This window comes from Mus musculus, chromosome X (assembly GCF_000001635.26).
Source record: "Mus musculus strain C57BL/6J chromosome X, GRCm38.p6 C57BL/6J".
Lineage (NCBI taxonomy): Eukaryota > Metazoa > Chordata > Mammalia > Rodentia > Muridae > Mus > Mus musculus.
In genome coordinates, this window is record NC_000086.7 from 12,673,938 (window position 1) to 12,696,709 (window position 22,772).

Here is a 22,772-nt window from a genome sequence, read left to right on the forward strand (position 1 = left end):
AAACCCACTGAACAGCAAATTCGGGGTATCAATAACATGCTTACCCTCACCTGAAGCAGGGGGCCTATTGTATTGTGTGCCATGCTCCCCAGTACATATGTTAAAGTGACACTAGGACCAGAAACTCCTTAACTAGAGTACCTGGCAGGAAGAAGCAAAAGGGATAATGTACTTCCTGGATTTGGACAGCTCAGAAAAGGGTTATTTCAGCTGCACAGGGAAGCCATATGCTACACAGACCAGAATGCATTAGATTGTCAACATCAAGTGAGAAAACATGTTTTAGATGCTTTGAGTGAGGTTTTTTGACCTTGGCAAACATATTGAAGTGGTATGGAATCAAAAGAGTCGGAAGGAACACTGTAAACAGAGAAGCCTTGCACAGGCAATGGTAAGGACCACTAGCTCTGGGCTCAAACTCTCAATTTTTTGTGTTTTGATCTTGGCTGATCCTAATTTTAATATTATTAAGACGTTATTTCCTTCTTTGTAACTCGGTTTATCATCTGTAAGAGGAGGTTATTAATACTTACCTCACAGTGTGGTGAGGAGCATTTATACAGATGGGAACACTTACAATGATGCCTGGCACACATTAAGCTTTGAGTAAATGCTAACTTATTTTATATTGACGCAAATATGCTCTTTCATCCACTGTTTACATTATTGGACATTTTATCAAACCACTGGCCAGTTGGAAGTGGGGACAATTTATAAAAAATAGAGACCAGATGTGATGATCTGAAGACTCAAAGTACAGTCAGTGTAGGCAGGCTCTGTAATACTTTAATAAAGTATATACCAATTTTGTCTTACTAACCTCAACATTAGACCCATTCAAAGCAAATGATGGGAAATACCCTATTCCCATCAAATCAAATCAAATCAAATCAAATCAAAAATTCCAAAAAAAACCCACCTCTGAATGAAGTCTACATTAGGACTTTCCTTTTTCTGACTAAAACATTTTCTGTAAGTATGAACTTTGTATCAAGAACAACTGAAAGGGGGGCCTGGGAGTAGGGAACAGCCCTGTTTTCCTGGTACTCAGAAGTGGGTCACTTGGACTTAGGAGGTTCAAGGTCAGCCTGGGCTACATGGCAAGACCCTGTCTTGTTTAAAAAAAGAAAGAAAAAGCTTAATTGGAATTTCTCTTGGAGGGGAAAAACATGGCAGAAAAACCATGTATGCCTATCCTTAAGTCCGTTAACTGTCAAACAACAGTCAGTCCCTGCAGTTACTAAGTGGCCTTATTTTTGATGACATTCCCCCTTTTCTCTTAACGTGAAAAGTCCTTTTATACTTTTTGAAATGAAATTTTTGTAGATGTAAAAGGGAAAAGGGTGAATCAGGACTGATGTCTTCTTTCAGGGTTGAACTAATACTAAGCCAGGATTACAACCCAAAACATCTTCACCAAAGAGAGTTGGTAGTTCTCTGAAACTTGTATAAATTTTATTTATTACCGTAAATACTAAAATCACATTGAAAACACCTTAAAATCAAGTTCCAAACCACCTACTAGAGAAAAATCACTATGGCATCCAGTTTCTTTGATTGAATCTGGTTAACAAAAGAGGCAAAAGACATGGTTCGTGGTGAAAGTTACGATTCAAATGCTAAGTATTTCCAAGCTTTAATAAAGTATATACCAATTCCAAGTACCAAGCATGATATCAAAATTCAAATTCATTGGTTTACTCTTAATAAGCATCAAAATCAAATTCTGTTCATTGAATCCTATCTTACTTGATTTACACAATGCATTCAAAGGTGTTATAATTAGGAAAAAAGTAGCCATTGAATGCATCATGTATAAAAATTCATTTAACATTTTAAAACCACACTTAAAAGAGAAAATACCTGAAAAGTTAATTCTATTAATAAAATTATTTGAAACAATATCATCCTGCAGATAAAAATACATTTCTTGTATATACATGTAGATTTCTACATGAAAGCTAGGATTCAGCTCCAAATAGAAAAGGATTGACTCCTGATCAAGACATCTTAGATTGCCGAACCCATGTGATTAGTACTGTGAAGAGAACTGGAAACAGAAGGAGAAAAAGGTTAAGCTAAAGGAAGAATCAAAGTTTAGTCACCTACTCTGGAACAGTGGCAGAGTTGGGTGAAAAGCAGGAGATGAAAGCAGAAAAGAGACAAAGAAGACAAAGAAGGCCTCAACTCTGACTGCAAGGGAGACTCAAGCCAAGTTGAGGAGAACACATGATACAGTTGCAGTAAGATACTTAAAAAACTAGAATTTCATGGTTATACTTGTAGAAGCTCAATCATCTTAAAATGTAATCAGACAAACATCTAAAATTTCATCAAGGATAATACATTGTCTAGATAACTCAGCATGATATTATCATTTAAAAAAACACACAAAACAAAACAAAACAAAAACTCCTCCAAATAACATCAAGTTATCAGAAGACATTTGAATCACACCATATTCATTAAAGTTTAAAAAGTCCCTGACTGGCTTCAAGAGACAGTACAGTACTCTTAAAAAGAAATCCTATTGAGATGTACCAGTGCCAGAAACTCCACTGAACACTGGACAGGCACTGCACTGTGGACTTTTTAAATGACTGGACTAGGTTGTGACCAGCAAAACGTCCTATTGTCTTGCTGACGACAGATTAAATTGAGATTGTTTAGAACAACCCCAAATGGGCTGGGGAAGGTAAAAAGTTAAATAAGATAAAAGAAAAACGTCATGCAAATTAGAGCAGTCACGTTTTTGTTCCTAGTTAATGCTGTATACATTTTTAAGTATACCTTAAAAATGACATTTTCCTAGCAAAAAGGTTCCCATTTTCTCACATATGAGAATCGTATTCTTTGGGATCCTTGATCTCTTTTTTAAAGACAAAGCTCTTTCATTTTAGCAAAATCCTATACTGAAAAACAACTGAGGTGCTAAAGACTATCACCAGTCAGGTTAGGAATGTCTGAAGAAACTAACCTTAAAACAAGAATGTTTTTGGTCAAATTTCAGACATACATAATTAAAAAACTGACTGGCCCCACCAGATTAAAGATGAAGGGAGGCCCTAAGAACTCTAGAGAGCTTATACATACACAAGTGTCTCTTTTAGATCCTAGTTTTATTAAATATTGCTTCTTTGGGATGTGTTTAACAGCTCCCAAAACCATTTCGGAGTAAGGATTCAAAGCGGGCATATTAAAATACAGCTTCAATATAAAGTTTGTCACAGTTTTACAGTATTCAAAACTGACAGACCTGCCTTAAAAAATAAAAATAAAAATCAAAAAGGACCATTACACCCAAAACATAAGAAAACAATTAAATAAACAAGTTTGGCATTTTCATTATTTTATAGTATAAAACAGAATATTAAATCTATTACTGGCACGAGGACACTGATCTGTTACCTAGTTTGAAATGTGTCGCATTTAAACACACTATACAAGTTCACTATACAAAAAAATTGATGGTCTTTTTGATGAAGTGCACCCTGAAAATGTTGCCAGTTTAGAATATTTAGCTCTTAAGGTTAAAAAAAGTCCTTTTCCTTTTTAAAACTGAAGGCTGAATTCAGCCTTTTTGTGTGTGTGTGTTGTTTTGTTTCATTAGTCAGCCTTCCTGGTTTAAAAACAATAGTGTCTATGGACGCCCACCAGGGGGCAGTGTAAGATTAGCCATTAAATCACGAACAGCTGCAAATATTGTGCATTCACCTGCAACAGAGAAAAATGGTCATTAGCTATTCGCAGTGGAGGAGAGACGTTAACACACCAGTGAGGGAAGGGATGGTTAAAATCAGTCACGAATTTGAAATCAAAGACGTTAAGTATTTTAAACTATTCAGATTTTAGGCAGTAGGAACTGGTGTGGTGTAACATTATATTTGGGTTGGGCATTGTTTTTGTCTCAGGAAGAAACTGGGAGCACATGTCAAGTTTAAACAGAGAGAAAGAGATGCTTTCAGTGCACGGAAGCAGTGCCACATTGGATAAGACTTGAACAGTCTGACTCTAGAATACTTAATGCATTCTTGATCTAACGATAGTTCTAATGTATATCAGTGCATTAGTTATGACATCCGTGATGTCCTTCCAGCTAACTCTGCATGAAAGGCCAGATAAGGCTACTTCCACTAAGTTATAGTAATACTGCTGACCAATACAATGTTCTGCAGCAAAAGAAATGTCCATGCTCTACACAGCACTACTTTGGCTAAGAAATTCAACATTTTCATTTTATATTGTAGTTAGGTTAAATTTTAAATTTGGCTAGTGAAGTTATACTGCACAATGAAAGTCTATGACAGCTCATAGAGATTGTTGGCTTCATGGAAATATTTGACTTCTAAATTTACACATTAAGACTGAAGTCAATTAAATACAAAAATAAAGGAGGTTTTGTTTCTGTTTTCAAAGGAGAAAAGGTTTATTAAGCTTAGGTATTTTTCCCCTTTTCTTTTCATTGTAGTTGTTATAAGACAACGAATGGTCTATGTAAGCCAAACTGGTTTAGAACTCAAAACTCTCCTGCCTCAGCCTCCAGGGGCAGAGATTACAGGTGTAACACCACTGAACCAAGCTAGCATTTTCCCTCAAAATGTTTGCACTGTGGGAGAAGGGCAAGGAAGCTGACATATCTCATGGCAAGGATGTAAAAACTCGATTGTGGAGGTACAACTCATACTCCTCATCCTCACGCCAAACTAGATCCTTCCTGTTAGAACAGGCTTTGACACTACTTATGGCTGATAGGGGGTGAACGGAAGCCCTCATAGGAATTATGGCCTGTCAAAGGGTAGGACACTGTGTTCCTGTGCAAGTCACTGCCAGTCTTTGCTCCAAGCACTGGAAAATGAGGGTACAGACAAAAGGACAAAGGAAATCCAAAGGTTTGTCCAACCAAAGAAGGAACAAAAGAAAAAAAGAAAGCACCCCCATAATACCTTACCAATTCTTAACAAACTGCGGTGCGTATGTGTGCATGTACATGTGCAAGCGCATGTGTGTGCATGCATGCCTGTGCATACAGGGACATGCATACACACTTTGACACTTTACACTGATAGGTAGAAAATTTGCTAGATCACAGTAAGATCAAATCATTTCCCTTTTAATTTTTCAATCCCAGTGGATAGGACATACTTAAAAGTTATCCATATGAAGGAATTATGTTTACCATCCGAGTTCTACTAGACTGCTAACTTGAGAATTGTGATGGCTTTAAATTTTGATTCCTGAGGGCCTATTCTCAGCTGAAGAGAAAGGTTAAAGAATGAAAGCAGAAAGTTGTCAGAAGTATTCTAACAAACGAAGCACACTGTTCTCTACTGCCCAGTGGATTCCTTAGAAACTGAGGCAAGCCCTTACCTAGGTATGGAATGGGGGAACAGATAGCTTTTAAAAACTTCCTTTTCCCCTCAGGATTCCTAAAACTTTTGACACTGATACTTTAAAATGTTTCAGAGAACAGCTTTGTCCTCATTTCTCCTAATTCTGTTTGCAAGCTATTCTAAGGCTATAAAGAGGACTTCCTTAGCATCAGGCATGAGCGTACATTCATAAATATTAGAAATGAGCAAAACTGAAGCAAAGTTCTCTTTGCTGAGCTTCATGATTTAGACCCCCAAATTTGGCATTGCCAGGAGTTAAGTGTGGGCTACTCCATTGTCGAAGGGACCTCATTTATCTGTCAAGAAACACTCTGGTTTCCTGGGAAATGTCCAGTCTCAGAGCTTCACTGTGCGTTCAGGGTAAAGGCTCACTTGCACCCGCCTGACACTTACATAAGAAGCCCAAAAAGCAGCGATGCCATTTGTATCAGCTTTTATTCTTCACAAAACATTTAGAAGATACACAACTTTTGATAATAGTATTCTATTCATGATCGAACCATGGAGTATGAGAAACCAACATGCATTCCAACTTTGTGATGTACAGAGCGGCAGGTACTGATGGCAAGGCAGGGATTCACAGCCCCGGAAAAGTCTATCATCCTAACCTAGGGCTTTGTGGCAATGTGTGCTATAAATACAAGCTTCTGGCATTGGCAACTGGCTCAGTCCCAATAGTCATTTGCTAACAAAAAAGTCCAGGCAGCAGAGAAATGGACAAAACTGAAGAACCAGTGAGAAAGAAAGAAAGCGACAGGCAGACACTAACTAAGAGGGCCATGGCAACAGAGTACTAGTGCTAGGATTGGGATGCAGAGTAGGGAAGGAGGGAGAAGAGAGGGAACGGGAGGGAGGTCTCTCTAAAAGGAAGTGTTATAACATATATGCAACAAAATACCATCTACTGCTCATGTACCTTGTCGTGGAGGGTTCATCTCTGCAAACCTCTTCAGAATGTTGCTGACCATCATTGGCGCAGCAACAGAAGAGTTCTGCTGTCTGGGAATGTCTGCCTGCTGAGTGGTACCTGAAGCCATATCATAAATAATTGGAACTATTATACTAACAGGTTCTTGGGGAGGGACTGATGTTTTCTGAGTTAGTTGAAGCTGTAGATAAAGAGAATAAAAACAGAAAATCAAATATTTGTCTCGATTTGTGAGAGGTACTATCATTTACTTTCAGAATAAGATACAGCAAGTACAGGAAAATTAAATATGAGGAAAAAAGTGAGACCCACCCGAGTGTTATAATTGTCTCCCAATTACAACCTTGAATAAATCTCTGTTGTTACTAAGGGAGCTAAGAACCCCACAGTCTAACAGTGGAAAACCCTAGACATATAGCTAACAGGGAAGAGCTCACTCAAAAGATGTTCTACAATGCTCATGTGGCTTTTTCCTCAGAAACTCTACACGCACAGACGATGTCAGGTGATACTTACAAAAAATAGCATTTTGGATTTCAGGACCACAGCTGGTGTCCCAGGCGGTGCAATTGGTGGTGCGCTGGGAGGGATGGTGAGGCAAAACTGAACGTTCCATTTCAGCTGCGTTGCTTGATCTGGGAACTGTTTTAAAGGGGAAAAATAATGACAAAAACCTCTTAACATTTAAAAATTACATCTGCTATGGAGTCTGAAGAGTTAGAACTTCACCTTACATTTATTGATCCAGACAGCATGCACTTTTACTTAAAAAAAATCCATGAAACAACTAACTAAAAGCTCTGGGGTAAATTTGGGCGCTATGTTCTCCTTTATTCCGCCCAAGGCCAGTGGCTGCAGTGTCTCTGACACCAACTCTTGCCCCATTGTTTTCATAAAGCCATCAACACTCGGGACTTCACTGCTTCCTCCCTGCATCCCAGCCAGTGCCCCATTTTGAGTGAGGCTCTAATCTCGCTCACGAACATGCAGTGGCACTCTGACATATGCTGCTCCCTTCTACAAATAAGGATCAACTCATGTCACTTAAAGTTCTTGCTGACTGACGTTCATTTTGGTTTCTAACTGCTTCCCTAAATAAACGACTGAAGCCATGGTGATCGTTTGGAAGAGAAAATCACAGGTGCTTTTATAGATACATATTTACTCCTTCAAAATCTCAAAGAAATCTTTCTGACTTATAATGTCTGTTATATCCTATCAGATGAAAATCTAAACAAAACCAAAAAGAAAGAAAAACAAGAAAAAAAAATCCTTGCTTCCTTAAACCTGATATTAAAATGGCAACAAGGAGGAGGGGGGTATTAGGTTAATCAAATAAACACCATCTATCATAAAGGCTCAAACTATATAGTTTTAAGAAACACCTAAAACATAGGGCTGGAGAGATAACTCAGCAGGTTAAAAATGCATACTGCTCTTCCAGAGCACCCAAGTTTGATTGCTAACATCTATATAGGGTAGCTCACAACCAACTTTAACTCCAGCTGAAAGGAATCCGATGCCTTCTCTTTTGGCCTATGCCAGCACTCATGTGCATATAGCATACACAGAATGCACATATATAGACATGCAAAGTAAAATGAACATCCATCTTGGGATGCCGAGATGGCTGAGAGGTTAAGGGAGCTTGTTGCTCTTGCAGAGGACTTGTGTTTATTTCCCAGAACCCATGTCAAGACTCACAACCAGCCCCAGAGGATTCAATGATCTCTTTGGCTGCCATGAGCACTGCTCTCAGTTGCATAAACTGAGGTACAGACAGACAGACAGACAGACACACACACACGAAATAAAAAAAAAGTGCTGGAAGATGACTGAGTGATTCAAAGGCTCAGGCTCTGGCTCACAATCATCTCTAACACCACTCCAAGGGAATCTGACAGCGCTTTCTGGCCTCCTAGTGTACCAGGCACAGATGTGGGCACAGACATACATGCAGGTAACCGTTACAGAAAAATAAGTCATTTTGAAAAAACAAGAAAAAGTAAATAACAATAAAAAGAACTAGCTAAATTTACCAAAGGTTTAAAATACCTATTTATAGCAAAGGTTTATAATAGCTAAAACAATGGTATAAAATGAGGGGGGAAAACTAACTGATAACTGACCTGGGGGTGCTTGTGGGAACATAAACTGGGGTAACCTCAACAGAGAGAATAATTTGCCTAATGACATCTACATATCCTTTCGTTCACCAATTTGTCCTAAAAAATGACACTACAGACAAAGCAAAACCTCTTTTTTAGAAGTTCTTTGTTGTGTCCTTTTGTAATACTTAAATGTAGAAGACTGTGGGGCTGGGGATGTAGCTCAATGACAGAGCACGTGAGGTTCTGGGTTTGAGTCTAGGGTAGGAATGAAGGTTAGGGAGGAGTGGCTATTTAGCCATGTTACTTCACTGACTTAAAAGAACATTCGTTTTGTTGAAAATGGGAAACATTTTATGCTCTAAAATGTGGCAAGATCTCCAAGATTTACTCAGTGGATTTCTGGCAAGAGATTAAGCAGGACATTCTAGAAATGGTCTCTCTCATGAACACTAGCAAATACTGGGGGGTTGTTATGGGTTGAATTGTGTGCCAGAACAAGATAAGAAGTCCTTATTCTCAGGACCAACCAGTTCAGTATGATCTCACTTGAAAATGAGGTCTTTGCAGATATAAGCAAGTTAGGAAGAGATTATCAGGTAGAGCCCTCATACATGGGGATGCATAAGTCAGAGTAATTGGTATAGAAGCAAAAGCTGAATTACCAAGTGAGAGACAAGACACATATCCTCCTGTGGAGCCTTTAGAGAGCAAGTCCTCAAAGATACCTTGATTTAGGACTTCTCTCTAGAATTAAGACTGAATTAACTGCTATTGTTTTAAATCATTCTGCTAGTAGCCATTTCTTTTCCTGGCTATAGAAACCCAAATACAAATGAAAACCAAGCTGTAGAAGCCCAGCAGCGACCCTGAAAAGGCTCAAACAAAAGCAGGAACAGATACCCAGAGCGCTAACGATGACTGCTGCCCTTCTGGCACCTGCTCTGTGTGACTCAACACTGAGGCTTCACAGATATTCAGGGGAAAGAAATACATGTAAAGTGTTTCATAATGGAAATAGATACAAATACAAGAGAGATCTTTGCTCTTTTCATCAAACCATCTCTGCAAGAAGTTAGCTTCTGGGAACTCTGCTTGCTGAGAATGGCTGGAGAGGGGTTATATCTTTTTTTTTTAACTTATTATATCTAAGTACACTGTAGCTGTCTTCAGACACCCCAGAAGAAGGGGTCAGATCTCATTATGGATGATTGTGAGTCACCATGTGTTGCTGGGATTTGAACTCATGACCTTCAGAAGAATAGTCAGTACTCTTAACCACTAAGCCTGCCTCTGCCTCCAGAGTGCTGGGATTAAAGGCGTGTCCCACCACACCCGACAGAATATACTTCTTGAATTGAAGCCTTTAACTCCCCACTTAGAGGCTAGAGGCAAGCACATAAATTTGAGGATAGCCAGGATAGTAAGTCCCTATTAATATTTTAGTACTAAATAGTAATTATTATTAAATAGATAAAATTTATTATCTTAAAGGAAATGAATTTTAGGAGAAATGGAATGATACGCAAAGTGAGTGAGCTAGACCATAAGTACTGTTCTACAGTCTCTTCCAATAGACCCAATTAGAAAAGTTTGTGTTTCTCAGCAACTCACCAACTCCAACTTCATTATATGCACACAGTCCCGGAGGATGTGTGTCGGCGCTCCCAACAGCTTGGTGAAGGCTATAAGTGTGTTGGCTTTAAATGGCGGTCCTGCAACCTACAGGGGGTAGGGGCAAAGAAATCACCTTACTCTTCATTCTACTTCGACTTCATGGATTCACTGACTAAAGTCAAGCATATATTAGGAAACACATACTCTTGTTTCGAAGAATTTCTCCAAAACTTGAAGCTCATCGGGTTTCCATTGTCCTGCATTTTCAGGTGTCACTTTTAGCTGAAGGGTCTGGTTGGTTTTGGGACTAAGGGCTACTCTGCATTTCAGGGCATCTGTCTTGAACATGATTACACCAGGTTCATTGGAATTGATCAGCTGCAACTGTAAAACAAGGATGCAGCAAATCAACAGGGAAAGACACAAACTTAGCTGACAGAATCGTCTCAATAGAAAACATGTTGATCCAGTAATTCTGACGAGAGTCACAAAGCCCAATGCTACAGGGACCACGAATAGCAGAACTGAGGCTGCACCACAGCTCTCATCCTCTCTAAGCTGAATGGCAATTTAATTAACATATGTTAATATTGAACAGGGGTACAGTGAAAAGAGAGGGCAATGGGGGAGAGTATGCATAAGTATGTTCACATATGAAAAACATTGGGGCTGGAGAGATCCAAAGGTCCTGAGTTCAAATCCCAGCACCCACATGGTAGCTCACAACCATCTGTAATGGGATTTGATGCCTCTTCTGGTGAGTCTGAAGACAGCTACAGTGTACTCATACATAAGGCAAATAATATCTTTTTTTTTAAAGGAAAGAAAAAGAAAAACATTAAAGTAGGAGCTGCTCTTCCAGAGGAACAGGTTTGATTCCCAGCACCCTAGGACTCACGCCTGTAATTCCAGTTCCAGGAAGGTTTGATGGCCTCTTTTGGCCTTCCTGTACACTGCATGCATGTGGTACACAAACAGGAAGGCAAAACCACCCATACACATTAATAAAAACTTAGTAACCAGCTTAATTTATTAATTATTAATGAATTATTAATTAACAATTAACATTAAAGAAAAAAATCAAAATCAAAAAAAAATCAAATGAAACCCACTATTTTACACAATCCAAATTAAAATACTTTTTACATTCTTTTAAATATATCTGACTATAAAGATTATGAAATGACTTTGAGGCAAGTGTATATAGTATTTATTACAAACAAACACTTTGGCTACTTCATTAACACATGTATCTACTGGTAATAATGGTAAATATAAATAAAGAATGTTATCACCGTAAGGTTGGCTAGATGCCTATGTCTGCAAGATTTTAAACAAATGTAATTACTCATCAGTTTTAAAAAAGCCCTAATGCCTATGATCAACACTTTGATTTTGATGAGGACTCGACTTCAAAGTCAGTCTATCTACAAAAGCACATCAGAGAGCAAACAGTCATTTGTATGTGCGCCGTCAGACCTATGTGCACTGAATCTGTTTAGTGTGATCATCTGTTCCTCGGCCCTGGTAAACCACATTATCTAAAATCACAGAACAGTAAACTGTACAACCCTCTAATCTAAGATCTGATTAGATTAAGTGGGGCGCATCTTTAATGCTAGGTAAAGGCTTGAAGCCCAATTCTACCAGGATGGTTAAGAAGGTAACCCTCCCAAAGATTGTCTTCTGCCCTTGACAATGACCGACCACTTAGAAACTTGCGTAATACTCGTACCGTTTCCTGTTGGATGATTCTTTGAAGGTGTCGTCTCATGATGACAGATCCAAGGAATCTCTCAAGTGGGGAACAAAGGTAACTACCTGCCAGGCCAGGCACAAGGCCTGGCGTTGGAGATGGTAGCAGTAAGATGTTCAAGGCACTATGAGTGAGAATGGTGGGTATAGATGCTGCCCAGGAGCGCTGAGGTAGTTTTCGAGGTGGAGGCATGTTGGTTGGCATTGTCTGGGAACCTTTTGGGAAGGAAAACAGGTAACTTCAATTATGAATGCATACACACCATGCCATTGCTGCCTGCTTTGCCTTCATCAGACAGTTGCCAGGTAATTGTAACTCTTGTAACTAGTCCTTGTTATGAAGGATCATATGTCAGTTCTCAGATAGCAGAATCAGCTACAGTGAATCTTCTGATTGTATTCAGGTTCAATATGATCCTGTAGGGACTCCTTCAAGGAACTGGGTTCTGCTTCTCAACCTAAACTCTGCTTGGTCCTGTGACCTGCTTTTGCAAGGGATGCTGGAATACTTACAAGACTCCCATGTCCTCTGTCATGTGCTCTATCCACTGGGTAAACAAGAGAATCCATGCCAGCTGAGGCTATGGACAAGTCAACTAGCTCAGGAGAGTTATCAGAGCAAACATTGTGAGCTAACATAGCATTTGTTGCTTTAAGCACTGAAAGTTATGGAATGCATACACTTTTAAAATCTTTTTTTTTTTTACATTTTTACAATATTTATTAAGATAACAAATTTATAAATTCAAAGACTCAGAGGCACATAGTTTAAAAGGCCAATACCATGGGAATAATGAAGTCAACACAGAAAAGAAGATATGAACAATTATAACCAATACAAGATTTGTAAAAGCCACATTCCCCCATGAACATGTCATAGGAATCATCCTTCAAAATTACCATGATAAAAAGTTATTTCCTTCAAAGAAAAATAATTCTTTCCACCTACCGAGTCTAGAAAATCCTATTTACAATCAACTGTCCAGTCTTTCATCAGTATTATGGCCTTATATTAACTTCTATGCCTTTGGTGGTTAACTTAAGGTATCTTTTATGGTTCAATATTGAAGACATAAGTTAGCAGACATTGACAGAGGTGCAGAGACTTGGTTTCTTAATACATTTTTCATGACATTGCTAATTAATATCGCAGACTGATTTGTAAAGGAAAAAAGGTTAAGGTTTGGAAATTCTCCTTAGAGAAATACACTGTGACTTTGAAATGTGAAGGCGGAGTCAGACATTGGCGTTTGCTTTGGAAAAACAGTGCTGACAACACTCACTTGTGCCAGCTCGAGGAGAATGAGAAACATCTGGAACAGGAGAATGCAGAGATGGGTTAGCTGGTGACATTCCAGGCAAACGGGTTGCTGGTGAGGGTCCGGACACTTGAGGTGACCCAGGCCAGTTTCCTGCTCGTCCACTTGGTGACACCATAGTATATGGAGAACTAGGGTCAAGGGTTCCTGAAAAAAAAAGGTGTAATAAAACATAATTCTCAAAACACATATTTTAATGTCCCTAAAGTATGTGAAAACAGCCAGCGCCTTAAAGAATGAGTCATTTTCGTTGTTCTGTTTCACATTACACCTAAGTCTCTATTTTTGTAGCGTTTTTGGTACTTTCTTTTCGGTTGCTTTTTGACACAGGGTCTTTTTGCATCACCTTGGCTGCCCTAGAACTTACTATGTAGACCAGACTGGCCTTGAACTCATAGAAATCCATCTGCCTCTGCTTCCACAGTACTGGAATTAAAGGTGTGCACCACCACGCCCTGCTAGGCTTTCTGTACTTTCAAAGTGGGTTGCAGAGTTAGGAAGTGAGGAGACTAAGAAGGGATGAATTTTCCTCCAGAGAAGGCCCCATACATTTAATGAAAACATCAAGCTTTGCTGAAAGGAAGACCAGCTCTGAAAAATTATGTTTCCATTCTTCTCAGAGAAGGACAAGGGAAGGAAACTATACATTTTCTTTATTCAGTGACGGCTACACTGAATAAGAAATATAACTGAGAATCAAGTTTTGAAAGCAGTGGCTTCCTTAACAATTTGACATTTTAAATTTCACCACAAAACTATCTTTGATATATTGTTTATATCCCTTTGTCCTCAAATGAAACACTGAGAAAGTATACTGATTGTTTTAGTGAATAAATGGTCTTGACTTATTAAAAGAGACACTGAAGACAAATGGGCATTCAAAAAAGTGTGAATTCAGTAAGTGAAATTTCACTAATAATCAAGAAACACATATCTAATATTAAAATGCCAAATTTTTTCACCTAGAAAAGTGGCCCAGTTACTTTTAGAAAATCCTACTATCCCATGTTGGCTATGTGGGAGGACAACAGGCATTCTCCCCAGCTGCTACAAGAAATTGGTCCAGCCCTTCAGGTAAGAAATATGCCCAATGTTGTCGAATGACTTCAATGACATTTTTCGGAACTTATGTAAGGAGATCATATGGATACCTATGGCAGCATTTTCAATTGTGAAAATACGTAAACATTCAAAATAGAACTATACTTAAGTTATGGTATACCCAGACACGGGATGTTATAAAGCTCTGTAGTATGATAATGAATATTCACTGACAAATGTTCAAAAACAATAGTATTAATAAGAAGTAAGGTCATAGCTGAACACAGCTGAGAGGCTGAAGAAGTTCTTTATGTTCTAATGTGGCACAATGTTTACGATGTTTAAGTGAACAGGTTATGTAATATGCTGCCATGTAAGGTGGGGAGGAGGTAGTGTGTGTGTGTGTGTGTGTAAAACAGATCTGTAAGACTATAAACCCGGGGAGGGAGAGAGAAATGGCTCAGTGATTAGGATTTACCAGGGTTTGCTTTCCAACACCCACAGGGTGGCTCACAACCACTTGTAATTCCAATTCCAGGGGTTCTGATGCCCTCTTCTGACCTCTAGGCAGGGACACTAGGAATGTACATGATTCACATACATACATGACAAAACACTCACACACATACACCAAAAATTAGCAATATAAGAATAAAGAATATATCAGAAACCAGTAAGACAAATGACTTTGAGAAAAGAGGTAAGGTGGCTGTCTGGTGACATGAAAGAAAACATTTAAGTCGGGTGTCCTGTATGCTGCTTCTAATCTCAGCACTTGGGGTGGAGAACTGTTGCAACTTGGAGGCCAGCCTGGGCTATATAGCAAGATCTCAAAAAACAAACTGACAACAATCACAGGGGGACAATTCACTGTCTACCTCCTTCTAATGTTTATTTGATCCCACTGAGAATCCACTCATCTGGGAAGGTACCCACCTAGGTTAGGGGAGGTATCTGAGGGAGACAGGCCAATAACTAGAAAGCAATCACAGAGGTACGGGATGGCCAGCAAGCAAGCAGCAGGTGACAAAAAGGACAAGCAGGGGAAGACAGCCACAGACCAACCAGTCAGTGCCTCTGTGTGAGTAAACTATGAAAAAATGTCTTTTTGCTCAAGTCGTATTTTTGCTACTCCTCAATAAATTACCAGTTTTCAATAAGGAATTTTATTTAACAAAAATTACTTTTCCATCACGCTCTAAATGCTATAGCGATTTCCATGTATGGACTCACCATGTGGACTAGCAAAACTGGCCCCTGGTCCTATTGAGATTCCATGCGAGGATGGGGGAGGAGTTGGAACAAATGACGCTGGTGATGGGGCTCTCAAAGCCCCACTGGGGGAGCTGGCAGCATGCAGATTTCCTAATAAAGGAAAATAATTACAGATGATCTCACAGGACACATAGTATGTCCTGTCCAAGGAGCACAAGTAAAACAAAACAAAACAAAACAAAACAAAAAACAAAAAACAAAACAAAACAAAAAAACTCCCTAGAGACTAAAGAGACAGAATAAGTCCCATAAATAGCAGGAAGGAAAACTGGAAAGACCTCTCTATTACAAGAAAGTTCAAATCCATGGATCCACATTGTAACTCTTATACTCACTAACTGCAAAGAAATATAACCACTGCACTTTTTAGTTACATACTTTGTCTACAAATAGGTGAGATTACCAGCTTCTTGCCAGGCACTGTTCTAGGCACAAAGGACATAGTTAACATAAGACAATTTCTGCCCTCCTGGAGCATGTAATCTACTAAAATGAGCACGATTAACCTAGAAGGTAATGACAAGTGCTAGGGGAAGACCAGTGCAAAGGAAAAGAATTCCTTGTGGTGGCAGAGCTAAAGACTCTAAATTGATGTGTAAACCAGACAGGAAGAAATATGCAGGACACAGCACAGGGAGAAAGATAATCCAGGCAGACAAATGAGCCAATCCAAAGGTCTCAAAGAACGGATAGTTTGTGTGACAGGAAGGGGGCCAGAGTGCTGGAAAAGAGTGAAGAAGGGTGGCCTGAGAGGAGATGACAGAGTTTAAAGGTGAGTTCCAGACCACATGTGGACTTAGAGGCAACTCTAAGGACAGATAGTTTGTCCCACATGGTGGGTGGCAATTAGAGTCTGGAATGAAAGCCATTACCAAACTTCTGTCTAGAAAGGATCACTCTAGTGGCTGGTATGAGCTGCTAGGGTGACTGAAGACTGGTTGGGGTACTGCAAAAGGCTTCAATTTGAGTTTAAAAACAGGACATGGTCAATAGTATTTGGTAAATAACTCAATATGGGCATATAAGCAAACATATTCTGTGTATCTCTGATATGAGCAGAATATGCCAAGGAATATGAAAGAAGGGGCTGCCTCTTTCTGAGTGTGTTGTCCATACAAGGATCAGGACACAGGACTGGGAAACTAGGAATTTAGTTTCAGCCCTGGTGAGTTTTGGCAAGCCACTAGATATTAGGTAGAAGTACTGAATAGATAATTAGAAAATCAAAGGCTGGAGTTCCAAAGTGAGATCTAAAATACATACAGAAGCTGGGAGACAGGCACTTAAAGATGGCACTTAAAGCCATGGGAGGGATTTTAACTTTAAAGGACTTCAAAGGGAGAACTTAAGAATAAACTCAACATATTAATACTTGCTTTATTATCATTCAATATTAGCAGGTTTCAAACTCTTTACTGTAGTATAGGATAATTTCATATTTATGTTCTAAAATACTTAAGCAATATCGTGTTCTCAATAAATATGTCAACCAAATTGACATGTGTTATATTTACCTATTTAGCTGTATGATCTGACATGTGACTTAACTTCTCCATGCCTCGGTTTTTCTCCATAAAATGGGAATAATAATGGGACCTATGCCATAAGTTTGCTGTGAGGATTAAATGAGTAAAGTGCTTAGAATTGGGCTTGGCATAGTCATAGCAAGCATGTCTGTCTACTATTATAATTACTTAAAATGCATTTTCCCCTTCCTCCTAAACACTAGTCTCTGCTTTTCCTAGAGACATACCCCTGGGGTTCTGGGTATCTATCTGATAGAGCCTATATCCTCTCCAGCTGTGACTTTCACCTCTGGTATTCATAGGGACTAAGCTCTCCCACCCACTCAGCCTTTAATGATCCTGGGGATGATAACTTCCAAATCTTCAACCTATGGTCCAAGAAGAGTGAAGAAGGGTGGCCTGAGAGGAGATGACAGAGTTTAAAGGTGAGTTCCAGACCACATGTGGACTTAGAGGCAACTCTAAGGACAGATAGTTTGTCCCACATGGTGGGTGGCAATTAGAGTCTGGAATGACTCTATATACCCTTCTTCACTCTCTGATAAGCTGCAGGCCTCCATAGAGCCAAATGTCTACAGCACACTTAGACTTGAAAAATCTCTAGGCTTTTGTAACCAAAGAATTTAAAGACCTCTGTAGTACTAAAAACCAGCTCCTCTCTGGTATAGTAATAATAATAATAATAATAATAATAATAATAATACCCCTTTGTTACCCTAATAAAGTCCAAATATGGATGGCTGATCCAGTAAAGACCAAATTCTTGAAGAGTCTCACATATCCATATTCTGGTCATTCAAGACAGTGTACTCTGGGACCACAGGTTCCACACACATGGTGTGGGGGTGTGCCTGGAATACCCACCCACCTAGTCTGTGTCCTTGCATTTGGCCTTCTCCAAGGCATCCTTTAAGTCTCATCTTGAGCCGAGTCAAGGTGAAGGAGGCAGGCAAAGAAGCATCTCTAGGGCAGAACCATGCACACACATAGAGCCTCCAAAAAGTAGGACATTTAAAGACTTTTCTAAAAACAAGGATGTGGCATTCTTCCCCCAGGATCCGACTTGAAAATCAACAAATCCCTTTAGCAATCTGAGTGGCTGTGAGAGAGGCATACAAAAGAGGAAGAGGCTGCCATGATGAGACGGGTTGAAAGGTGGCAGCTGGAATAGCCAGTGTTTTATGCTATTCTCATTTACAAATGGAATGAGTGGGTTAAACAAGTGTCTCAGATTAGCAAGATCTGTGGGTACGTGTACATTTGTTATATGTATGTACACGAATACACACATATCTGTATTAAGGGATTTTAGGAAATTAATATATAAAGAAAAAAGAAAAAACATATAATACCAATTCTACTTTACAATGGGAAAACTCTTCGGGTTTGGAGATGTCACTAGTAAAACATTTGTTTAGCATATGTGAGACTTTGGGTTCCATCCTTAGTATCACAAATGCAGACACACACACAGACACACACACATATCAAGCTAATACGCAGAGCATCCTCTAACGATGAAGACATTCACTATTTGATCCATGCATTAAACCAAAGGCTTTTTTCTTCTTGTACTACTAAGAATTGAACACTGGGCCTCATGTATGTATGCTAAGCAAGCACTCAACCACTGAACTATGGCCCAGACTTTTCTGTATTTTTTTCAGATTTTGTGGTCTTAAACTTTTTTTTCCCTCCTCACCCCCCCCCTTTTTTTTCTTTTTTTGTTCTTAAGCTTTTGATCCTGTTCCCCTAGCCTCCAAAATAACTGAGATTATAGATTTCCATCACCAGGCCTGGCAAAATTATTTAACTTCTTATATTTTACCTAATACTTCTTTTGTAATATAACAATTTAAATTTTTTATCCTATTAATTTGAGAATGGAAACTGCAAGGTAAGAGGGTATTTTCCTTAAGAAATCTGATGCCTATCATTTCTTAGATGGCAAATGGGAGCCAGGGGCTAGGACCTAGTTTCCTGCTGAACTTCAGGCTCAAGAGATTTCATAGAACTATTCAGTCAAAAGTAAAATTTTCACATGCCACCCACACTTTACAGTGCACAGAACTGCCCAACAAAGCCATTTGGTCAGGACAAATAAGATATGATGTGCCCGACTCCAGGGAGCTGGAGAACAAATCACTGCCACATCTCCCAAAGGTTCACATATGGAGCAGGGGTAGAAGGCCATCCATCACAAAGCAGTCAGGCATGGTGGTGTACTCCTAACCCCAATACTAGGGAGGAGAAAGCAGAGAAGGATCAATGATCTCCAGACAGTCTAACTACATAGTGAGTTTAAGGCCAGCCTGGGTAATATCAGACCCAGCCTCAAAATATATATAAAAAAAGAGTGAAAAAGAGCAGACATGAATACCACATAAGTTGACATGGCTTTGTTTCATTTGTTTGTTTACTTAAGGCCTATGACTGTCAACCTCTAATGCAGACCATCAGATTACTAGCAATCTTGGAAATGGTGCCACAAGTCTGGCTCTAGGCACTTAAAACAAATCTTACAAAATGCTCCTAAAGTACTGCAAATGTGGGTTTTTCAGCACTGCTCCAATGAATGTAGGCAAATAATGAGACAGAGAGCAGGTAAAAACCTGTGTGACACCTGAGGTCACCTAAGCAATGCTTCCTCTTGAGGTAGACAAGAACAGAGAATAACTCGTATCTTACCTGGAGACTGTGTGTGCATCATAGAGGGGGACTGATTAACTGTGCTGTGATAGGATGTAGGGGGTGAAGTAAGAGGGTAAGCGCCTGATGTCCCTGGCTGCTTTGGAAATGGCTGGTGGGAAAAAAAGAAAAGCAAAGTTAATGTTGGCATGCTGGTCAACCACAGAGAATATATGTGTAGTTTTTCCTCATTAGACCAACATAAGGCTTTGCTGCTCCACTGGTTGGCATATAGGAAACCATTTAGATACAGATCTATTCTAAATACACGTCGACCATGCAAACTAGGAAGTCTGGAAGAAGGAAGGCTTGCAACTGTTTGAAAACCAGCAAGCCCCTCATTTCTTACCTGCTTCAACATCACCAATTCTGTCCCCCCGTCCCCCATTTTCCTGCCAGTTTTATTTCTATCCTTGATGTTAACATCTGTAAAATCAGGGTGAATCTTTCAATACCCATTCCTTTAATTGCTGCCTCCATTTGCAGCAAATAAAAAGTGGTAAATGTAGCTGGAGATATAGCTTCCATGGTAGCACACTTCCTCCTGATCCATTTTCCAGTGATACAGTCACCCACACATGTGTGCAAGCATATTTTACATTTACCTTCCAAGTCTGTTTTTTTAAAGTTGAGGTATTAATCACATATAGCAAAATATAGAACAGTATTGTAATTACTTAAAAGCTTCATGTTGCTTCATTTTCTGACTCTGTGCATGCGCCTTCAACACTTCTTAAATGTACCATTTGATAAATGTTTAAAAACATTAAGCAGATGAGATGGCACATGCCTTTAATGCAGACTTTGGAAGACAGAGGCAGGCTGATCTCTGTGAGATTGAGGCCAGTCTGGCCTACAGAGGGAGTTCCCGGAACAGCCAAGACTAATAGTGATACTGTCTCAAAACACAATTTTTATTGGTGGTGGTAATTTTTTTTCCTGTTGTTGTTTTTTTACCCCCCAAGTATTCTGAGTGACACTGTCAGACATTTGATTTAAAAATAAAGAAACAAGAAAAACAAAACAGAAACAAAGAATCTAGGAGTTGTAACAGTGATGAATCTTCCTAACATCACTAGACCATGCTAAATTTTCCTTAATCTACCCACCTCTAATCCTTTAGCCTCTAACTATTCTCCCAGGTGGAAATCTCATATCAAGTATTAAAGTTATTGGTACATAGAACTCTTAGCAAAACCAGAATGTTTAATAAGCTACAGTGTGATTTTTCTGTGACCTATAAAATTCTTGGAAAGCAGCCAATGGATGATTTATTTAGGGAGAGGGGAATAACAGATTCTCTATTAATTGTCAGTATGACACTTGCTGTGGCTACTATCTAGCCCATCTCAATCACTGCTTTCCTAGAATATGTGACTTACTCTTTCCCAACATCAATTCAAGGAGAGATTTACAATGTAAAAAAAAACAAAACAAAAAGAAAACCCGCAAAATAAATAATAGCAGAGAAGAAGAAGAGGAGGAGGAGGAGGAGGAGGAGGGAGAGGAGGAAGAACAGCAGCAGCAGCAACAGCACTCCTCTGGCATTGCTGGGCAAGGTCCTCCTCCATTGTGATGGTCTACAATCTTCTCATCTAAGTCAACATCTGTCACAGCCCCACTCTGGGTACAGAGGTATTCATATTGGGTCTTACTGGGCTGCCCTGTATTTTTATGTCAGCAAGAAAACCAAATACAGGGAAGGAAAAAAGCTAAATACCTGCCAGGTGTAATATACAAACTCCTGCTGTTAAGAGTCTAGTACTCGATGAAAGACACAAGCACCAGCATATTGGACTTACTAAGCATAAGTAGCCAGGCCAGAAGCGAGGAAGCCCAAGGACTGTGCTATTTCACAAAAGATTACGAAGGAGGAGCGGTGAGTTACTTCAGAAAATTGCCTCTGAAGGATGCGCCTCAGAACCTTGGCAACAGGTTGTGCATTCACATACAACTAAAATCAACTGCTAAAGGCTCCAGCCAAAAGGTTCTTTGTACCCTGACACACAGAGTCTTTTCCATGCTAGTGAATCATAAGGCACTGGTTTAGGAGTCCAAGATCAATGAGTGACTACTTTCTATTTCAAGAGAGACAAAGTGAGAACAAATTGAGGCTGGCTTGCGGGCTGTTCAACTAGGCAAGGGAAGGAGTCAGCAAGAGTGCTCAAAGCTTTGGAGCTGTGATCGCATGACTTGGTGAAGCTGTGGATAGAAGAACCCTTGAAATTAGAACTGGCTGGCTTGGCAGAGACCTTAATGAACAACAGCAAATGTGTAACAGCTGCCTTTCAAAGACACAGTGAGGCTGCTGCACAAAAGGTTGCCCAGCATCCAGCAAGAGACTTTTTTTTCCCAATTAGAAATGAGTAGTAATAGAAAAAGCCTTGACCTCAAGTGCTCATTTCCTACCAATGGAGGTCTCCTTGTTGTCTCTGTTACAATTTTTTAATAGGGGTTTCCTGGGCTTCTTAGGTCTTCCAAAGACATTCTATCTTTTAACAAAGAAATGCTGACACCTATAGAAGCTGTTCCACAGATGGGACAGTAGACTTGCAGGCAGACATTTACCTGTTGCTGAGGTGGCTGGAGCTGTGATATTAAAGAGTCCATCATGTCACCTCCTATAGGAGAAGGAGGGTTATCATCCTCATTTACAGATCTTCTCCGAGCATCTTGATTGCTATCAACAAACATGTTCAGGAAAGTCTACAGGTATAAACACAAAATTTAATTACTTCAGCAAAATATTTTTTCCCCATGTAACCATTTGTTTAGGTATGTGTGTACTTGTGTGTGTGCATGTGTATGCATCTTCAATGGCGTATCTGGGGAGGCTAAAAAACATCTTGCAGGAATCAATTCTCTTATTCCATCAAGTGGGTTCTGTGGCCAAGACTTGGGTTGTCAGGCATGATGACAAATGCCTTTACCTGCTGAGACATCTTACAACCTAAGTAAAATATGTATGATCATTGAGAATATTGTAACACAACCATGCTATGCAGACAGTCTAATGAGATATTTGAGTTCTGGAGCAAGAGAGCAAATTGAGGTAACCTGTAAACAGTAAAAAGAGTCCAGTAAACTAAATACCCTGAGAGCTCTAAGCACGTGGCATTCTCTCA

At 39.5% G+C, this 22,772-nt stretch overlaps 1 protein-coding gene across 6 annotated transcripts in view; it reads right to left on the bottom strand.

The window, feature by feature from the left end:
• Positions 1–1,430: 1,430 nt before the first annotated feature.
• Med14 (mediator complex subunit 14) overlaps positions 1,431–22,772 on the bottom strand; it is an 87,227-nt gene continuing 65,885 nt past the window's right edge. For 2 of the 6 annotated variants that reach the window (XM_030251357.1, XM_006527629.4), the window contains 9 exons: positions 22,216–22,353; positions 19,648–19,759; positions 13,082–13,264; positions 11,779–12,014; positions 10,248–10,427; positions 10,041–10,148; positions 6,835–6,960; positions 6,307–6,499; positions 1,431–3,714 (listed from right to left, as the gene is read on the bottom strand). In XM_030251357.1, coding sequence (XP_030107217.1) covers positions 3,641–3,714; positions 6,307–6,499; positions 6,835–6,960; positions 10,041–10,148; positions 10,248–10,427; positions 11,779–12,014; positions 13,082–13,264; positions 19,648–19,759; positions 22,216–22,353 — 1,350 coding nt within the window. In that variant the 3' untranslated portion in view covers positions 1,431–3,640. Of the gene's footprint in view, positions 3,715–5,806; positions 6,500–6,834; positions 6,961–10,040; positions 10,149–10,247; positions 10,428–11,778; positions 12,015–13,081; positions 13,265–15,391; positions 15,524–19,647; positions 19,760–22,215; positions 22,354–22,772 lie in introns of those variants that run through there. The other 4 variants (XM_017318510.2, NM_001048208.1, NM_012005.3 and 1 more) reach the window with 4 other exon arrangements.